Source organism: Clupea harengus, chromosome 21 (genome assembly GCF_900700415.2).
Source record: "Clupea harengus chromosome 21, Ch_v2.0.2, whole genome shotgun sequence".
NCBI classification, from domain to species: Eukaryota; Metazoa; Chordata; class Actinopteri; order Clupeiformes; family Clupeidae; genus Clupea; species Clupea harengus.
Genome location: NC_045172.1, coordinates 7,336,654 through 7,344,132, shown reverse-complemented (window position 1 = coordinate 7,344,132; position 7,479 = coordinate 7,336,654). Strand labels below are relative to the sequence as shown.

Here is a 7,479-nt window from a genome sequence, read left to right as displayed (position 1 = left end):
ATTACAGTATCAGTATTAAGGTTATCAAATAATGTATCTATTTTTGTCCAAATAAACGCGTCATGTAGAATGTATTAATTGCTGTGGTAAAATCCACAAATGGACTGGGAACCCTGTGTAAAAATAGAACATTTAAACTGACTATCTCACCCACTAACACAACTTTAGTTTTGAGACGCTGTGGTTGGTGGAAAAGACTGTCTATCACCTCTCGTCGTGAGCAGGTTGGTAGAGTGGAGGGGCTAATCTGGGTTTACAGAGATTGCATTTTTGCCTGGCTACAAATCTCTGGCCCTGCCCATTCCATGCGCTCAATGAATCTGCGGGTTCAGTAGGTGGCTGCCGCAGGACTTAGCGCATCGCATGCAGACATACGAGATCTGTACGCCGACCGCTTTAACAGCTGTATCCCACACTGGAGCCATCAATGGACGTGGATCTGTGATTTTAAACCGCACCGTTCCAGCGCAGTCCCGGGGACGCAAGGCGAGACACAGCATTCCGTTAGGCCGGTGGGTGTTGGTCTCCGACAGAAGAGATGGGCACGGTGCTTTCGATCTCCCCCACCTCAAGGAAAGGGGGTATTCTGGATGAGAAGCCCGACGCGGGACATGCGGCTAGTGGAAAGACCGAGAAAAGCCTAAAGCGTCATTCGGTATTGATATCAGCCCTAACGTGGAAGCGCCTTGTCGCCGCTTCGGCAAAGAAGAAGAGTGCCAAGAAAGTGAACCCGAACCCACCCATCTCTCAGGCCAACAACCCAGTGGACCAGCTGAACAGCGAAAATCTCAAGAAATCTCAGCAATCGGGGTCGGAGCGCAAAGCATCCAAGCCCGGACCACTCGCCGTGCCTGTTCCTACGGTGCCCGACCAAAGCCGGCGCAGCAATCAAACACAGACCGTCCAGCAAAATGCCAAGCAGCTGATCGCGGTCCAAAAGCAGCCCAGCAGTCGTTCACTCATCTCTCCCAGGAGGGTCATTGTCCAGGCATCCACCGGGGAGCTGCTTCGGTGTCTGAGCGAGTTTATGTGCCGACGGTGCTACAAATTAAAAGAGCTCAGTCCAAACGAGATCATCTTGTGGTTCCGAAACGTGGACCGCTCTCTGCTGATCCAGGGGTGGCAGGACCAAGGCTTCATCACACCTGCCAACCTGGTGTTCGTCTATATGCTTTGCAGAGAGGCTGTGACGGAGGACATCTCCACTGAATATGAGTTGCAAGCCACCTTTCTCACTTGCCTCTACCTGGCTTACTCCTACATGGGCAACGAGATCTCCTACCCGCTCAAGCCTTTCCTGGTGGAAACCAACAAGGAGGTGTTTTGGGAGCGGTCGCTGCGTGTGATTGACAAAATGAGTGCCAAAATGCTGCAGATCAACTCTGACCCGCACTTCTTCACCGAGGTGTTTCAGGACCTGAAAAACGAGGGGGGATCCAAGGACAATAACGGGAAATGGACAAATAACCTGGACCGTTAAGGTTAACATCACCCAGGGAAGAGAGAGAGAAAGAGAGAAGCTATTTGATACCTCTCCGAACCCGTCCTTTGAGGGGGGATTGAATGTAAGCACCGGCGGCTGACTGTGGGGGTGCTACGCACCAGCCGGTCTGAGAAGAGGGGACTAGGGGGCCCGCTTCACCCCCGAGAGATTCTCTCCATGTTGTTACATGTGTATAATAAAGAACCACGGTGATCCTGTGAATGTCAGACCACCAGAAGCTCGGGGGTTTAGGGGGATAGCGCTACTACTCTTTGCATGCTTACAAAGTATTCTACCTGTATCTCCATCGTGGCTTTTTAAAGAAAAAAAACGGCTACCTGGTGCAAGGCTTCAAGTTAGGGAAGTGAAGTGTTAGCTAGTATGTCAGTGTTCAGGTAATTTATTTCAGTATTCGTTTCTCTTCGTGGCTTGGGGGACTGCGTTTTGTCGCCTGCTTGGAGCTCTCCAAGGTGCTGGTCTGTGGCATACACAGTACACGTCTACTGTGGCGCCTGAAGCTCTCTATCTGAACGTTGAATGTACTATTTTTCAACAAAAAAGATCCTTTGCCGTCATATGTGCCAATTGTTATAGTTTAAAGCGTAATGTTTTATAATGTACATTTCAGAAATATATCAGTACAGCCAAATCCTAGCGTGTTGCAATGTATTCTTTCTAACTTTTAGCACACCTACCATGAAAAGGGAACAATTGTGTTGCAGTATGTGCCGCAGTCAGTTATACTGTTGCGTCAGCGTGCTGATAAATATATATATTTTTAATCTAATTCTCAGGTAGGCCTATTCATATTTCAACAGCAGGTGACAATTCTTATTTTCTTCGAATTATGTTCACTTCTTGTCATGCGTGGGGTTCGTTTTTGGATCCTCTCGTCGTTTGGGCCTGTACGTCAGGGCTGTCTTAAATCACATAGGGAGCAACAGCGTGTGGCAGTGAGGACTGGAATCTTTACGTCATTCTCTTTTGGGCCTGAGAGCAAATTGCTGCTCTGGAAAGAAGCGAAAATATCTCTCAGAAAATGTCCTGGGAGCGATGCTGAACTACTTTACCAACAGGTGAAACTCATTATCAAATGCTGTCCCCTGTAGGATGGTAAAATAATTAAGGCACAACAGTGACATTCTTAAATTGGGACAGATATCCAGCATCTATAACGCCGTTCAGCTATTCTCCATAGAGATTAGACATAGCTTAACTTGATGTACCTGTTGCATCCACTTCAACAATGCCACATATTGCCATTGCCGAGGAGTGTATAGTTTCTGTGAATGGAGAGAAACTTGTGTCATATTCCACCCCGTGTCGTGACCATGTTGTCCTTGGAACATGAGCGCGCTCTCCCACTGTCGCTGCCCAGGGTGCTGAAAATGAAGTCCAGATGCCTGCACGCGGAGCACACTTGAATCCAGTCATCATCGTTATCACTGTAAACCATGTATCATCATTAGTGAATTGATTCATTGTGTGCCGCTGATATTCATGTTAGATTCACGGTAGGCCCGCAGCATGTCTCTTTTGTACATGTGTGTGTTAGCTTACTCTCTGTAGCCAACATGGCAAGATAAGGAAAACAGGTTAATTGAAGTAGACAACTTAAAAATAGTGCAGATACCTTATATGTGTTTTTGTCAAATGGTCAAATATGTATGAAGTCTATAATATCCATTGGCCACCAAACCCATACAGAGCAGTTTTCATGCGGTCGATATATAAGTATATAATACAGCATATAAACATCAGTGGGCACAGCTATTCAAATGAACTTCAAAAATTAATGATTTTTTTTAACTGAAACTCGTGTTTTCAAAGTTGCAGTGGTTGAGTGCGGATGCTAGGCTACTATAAAATGGCCTCAGGGAAAGGATGACTCACTGGTGGGGAGTAAGAAGCTGTTGGCTTGAATCAAGAGAGCACACAGAATTTGTGAATAAAGCACGTGGTTCGGCTGTTCGCTCAGTTGATTGGCTGGAATTTGGTGCAGTCTGATGGAAGTGTCACCGTGACGGAGGGCTGCGCAGCGCCGACCGCGCGCTGGGCCGTAGAAATTCATATTCCATGACTGCGAGCCGCACCGCATTCCGCCTGTCGCTATAGCAACGTTGGATAGAGGGTGCATGAGCTGGTTTGTGCGGGGGTATTTTGGAGCGCTGCAGAGGCGCGCATGCTGGTAGGCTAGACTTCGCAATGAATAGACATGACACCGCAAGCAGATGTTTAAATGTATAACCCATGTCGAAGAACTTAATACATCTTTTCCTAATTGCTTCACTTGTGACAGCTGAAATACTTTTTCAAAAACTCAACACAGAGCCCCAACCTACAGGCGTAATATTTCCCCAACAAAAATACAAATTAAGTATTCAAAGACATCGATGACAGTGAATGAGGGCATACAGGTCAATAGGTGACAAAAATCAGTTTTCGATGTACCACACGGATAGCGCCGGGCAGTGTTTGTAACTGATCCTGTTGCCCTTAGCTCATCATTAGGTAAGTCGGTTATATAATTTCACACCGCATTCATCCTGTAGCATAATCGGTGGGAGTGTGGGCTACCTCACCGCAGAAACCGCAAGAATGCAAGTTGTCATGGAGACGACACGGGAGCAGACAGCGGCAGAGAGAAGTCAGGGAGAGCAGAGGCAAAGGCAGGTGGAAACATCAATAATTAAGCATAAATCACGTTGGCTCCCTATTTTTAGACTTTTACATGTAAGGTCTGTCCCGAATAACGCAGTGCTCAGCTGTATCACTTAATCAGAATCACAGTGTCTTGCATAGCACAGTGTTTTTTTAGTCTAAAAAGTAGCCTACTTTACTGTTTAGAATGTCCTGCCACTTCAACGCACCATATGCTTCTGCAAATACAGAATAAACGTCTCTTTATTATTTATACTTGTGGGCATCTCCTAAATGGAGGTTATAACTTGTTAATGAGACTATGTAAGTCTTATATGGTCTCCACATCAGTGGCGGATCTAGGTATTCCGTTCCGTTCCGTCTCCCAAAAACGATTAATTTAAGCGGTTACAAGTGTTATCCACCAGTGATTATACCAAGGTTCGTTAATGTTTTTATGCGTTTCCAAGCACACATGCCCTACTCTGAAGTGTACTAAAGGGACGGCGCTGTCCAAGTAGATAGTGCTGAAATATTACCTAATTTCGTGATGTCGGCTGACGTCACATCTGCCGTTTGAACTTTAAAAGACACACACACACACACACACACACACACACACACACACACACACACACACACACACACACACACACACACCACACACACACACACACACACAGCCTTTTCAGATTAGTTTGTTCAACATATTAGGCCTACTCAAGACATCCAACACAAGTCTTTGACACTTGCAAGTGTCCCAGAGTGGGTGGCATGCTGCCCAAGCAAGAGTGCTTTTGGGTATCCTTGAAGAAGGAATTTGAAGATGAGGAAGAGGTCTAGGAAGATGGTAAAAGGTGATTGAGGTAAGATTTAAGGTAAAGGGTGATTGAGAACAATAAAATATAATAAATGACGAGAACGTACCGTTGCAATAACATTGATACATTTATTATCTGCTAAGAAGTCTTCATTGGTTCATATGTCCTGTGTAGGCAGGACAGACTTTAACTGAGTGTACTAAACTCAGGCATGTGTACCAGTCTGTACCAAATGAAGAGACCTGGGGTAGGTATGGTCCACTCAGACAAGCCTCCAGATTGTAAAAAAGTTGATCAGTTTGATTGGAGAGAGCCACACTGTCAATGTCTTATTGAACAGTTTGATTGGAGAGAGCCACAGTGACAGTGTTGTCTACATCCCGCTGGTGACCCCAGTGAAGAAGACCCTGAGGAGAAGCTTTTAGCCGTCTACGACTACTCCGCAGCACACGTAAATCTATGACTGTTTTCATTACTTAAAGCAGCATTAAGTAGTTCTGTTCCAAAACTAGCAATCTAACTACCTAAAAGGCATGCAAAAACCTTGCAAACACCACCAACAGCCCAGTTGGCACTGACATAAGCTTGCCAACACACTAACTGGTGTCTTTTGGCAGTATAGCTGGCAATGTCATGCTATGTAAGCTTTTCTTCCATTTTTGCCCGGAACACAGAACTACATAGTGCATGTCCTGGATGGCTTGTGTACACAGGTGTTTAGCTGTCCTTCACATGACCATATGCTATCAAAATTAATTTGAGGATGGTACCAAAATTGGTTCACTATTAAACCATACCTCAAAAATGTAAAATTGTTGCATAGTGTTGCTGTAAGTTACGAAGCGTTGGGGAAACCAGCAGGGGCAGCACAGTGCAGCTGCAAAAAAACATGTTGACATTGACATTTGCACGATCTGTCTTCTATCGCTCATTTGCACGTCACATCAGTGATATCATGTCACCGTGTAGGTCAATTACCCTCATCGACTTGGGTGCCCTGATTCCCATTTGTGAACTACGCTACTGCCTGGAAAGGTCTCCCAATGTATGAGATGGGGAGGGGGGCGGGGGTATGTTGACCTCAAGTTTCCCCATGGAAGCCGGAGTTAGGGGTAGCGGGGGATTCCGTCAGAAAGCACACCTCTAATTTTGTACAGTAGGCTACTAATGCATTTGGTAAAATCTGTCACAAATTCGACCAAATAACCACAGTTCATGCATAATATTGTGGATATGTAGTTATGTACCAGCTACTTGGTTTCACAGACATATTGTTGTATTTATTCTGGTTTGTGCAAAAATGTTAAGAATGATATTAACCCAGTCTGCACACAATTTTCTTGGCAGGGGGTTGGGTGGCGCTGAAGGGGGGGTTCACCCACGGAGCCACACAAACTAGAACCACCACCACTCCACATGCATAATGAAATTTAATCTGAGACAGGTTAAAACCTCACATGCCAATACCTCTTTACTGTAACTCACAGGCCAGCAAAGGGTCGTAAATATGGAGGTCTCAATCTGTAGTCCCCAGACAGATAAAATAGCTACAGGCACTTTATGTAATGAACAGCGATACGTCCCCACAAGTCAGTCACCGGAGATGGATACACTAATCAGATTCTGTCCCTGTCCCACCCCCTGTCATATCCCCGGATCCCATGTGACCTTCCATGACCTTACCTTACCTTCCATGACCTTACGTACCCTAACATCAGATTGAGGGGTTGTCTTTTTAACCAATGAAGATGGATTCAGATTTGAAAAGGGGGATTGCCTGTGTAATAGTGTAACTAGCAGGACTCAGTAGCCACTCTGTAGTGAGAGGGGCACTGAAGTAGATCCATGTCATCTTTGAATGTGGGTGAAAGCTATGAGATGGAGGCTGGACGGGTGGATAGATTTAGATAGATAAATAGATTTACATTTAGCAGACGCTTTTATCCAAAGCGACTTACAAGTTTGTATATACATTTTACATTTACACTGATGGCACACTGCACATCAGGAGCAATTAGGGGTTCAGTGTCTTGCTCAAGGACACTTCGACAGTGGGAATCGAACTAGCGACCTTCTGATTACTAAACGACTTCTGTACCTCCTGAACCACTGTCGCCCGTGGTAAATGTGTGTGTGTGTGTGTTTGGTACCTAAACAGATCCTTTGATCCTTTTCCTAATAATCAAGGCACTCAAGACCGGACACACACACACACTTATACACACACACACACACACACACACACACACACACACACACAGTGAAGTGTGATTTTGTCTGACTCATTGCGTCTGGCCTCTGTTCAAGCTTGAATAGTCTTTGCATTGTACAGTCTGGTGTTTCATAATCGTGATTCACCCTATGTAGGCAGGACAGACTTTAACAGAGTGTACTGAACTCACGCATGTGTACCAGTCTGTACCACATGAAGAGAGCTGGAGTAGGTAGGGTCTACTAAGACAAGACTCCAGGGTCTCAAACTCAAATTACCGAGGGGGCGATTAGCGCCCAGACTGGTCAGTGGGGGACCAGATT

General features: G+C 45.5%; 1 protein-coding gene across 1 annotated transcript; it reads left to right on the top strand.

The window, feature by feature from the left end:
• Window positions 1–264: 264 nt before the first annotated feature.
• Window positions 265–2,132, top strand: cdk5r2a (cyclin-dependent kinase 5, regulatory subunit 2a (p39)). Its single transcript, XM_012835962.3, has one exon. It carries the CDS (start codon window positions 539–541, stop codon window positions 1,478–1,480), a length of 942 nt encoding a protein of 313 aa, XP_012691416.1. The 5' UTR covers window positions 265–538; the 3' UTR covers window positions 1,481–2,132.
• The last annotated feature ends 5,347 nt before the right edge of the window (window positions 2,133–7,479 follow it).

What these genes read in the sequence shown, in the direction of transcription:
- cdk5r2a (XM_012835962.3), top strand. Translation starts at nt 539, where the DNA reads ATGGGCACGGTGCTTTCGATCTCCCCCACCTCAAGGAAAGGGGGTATT.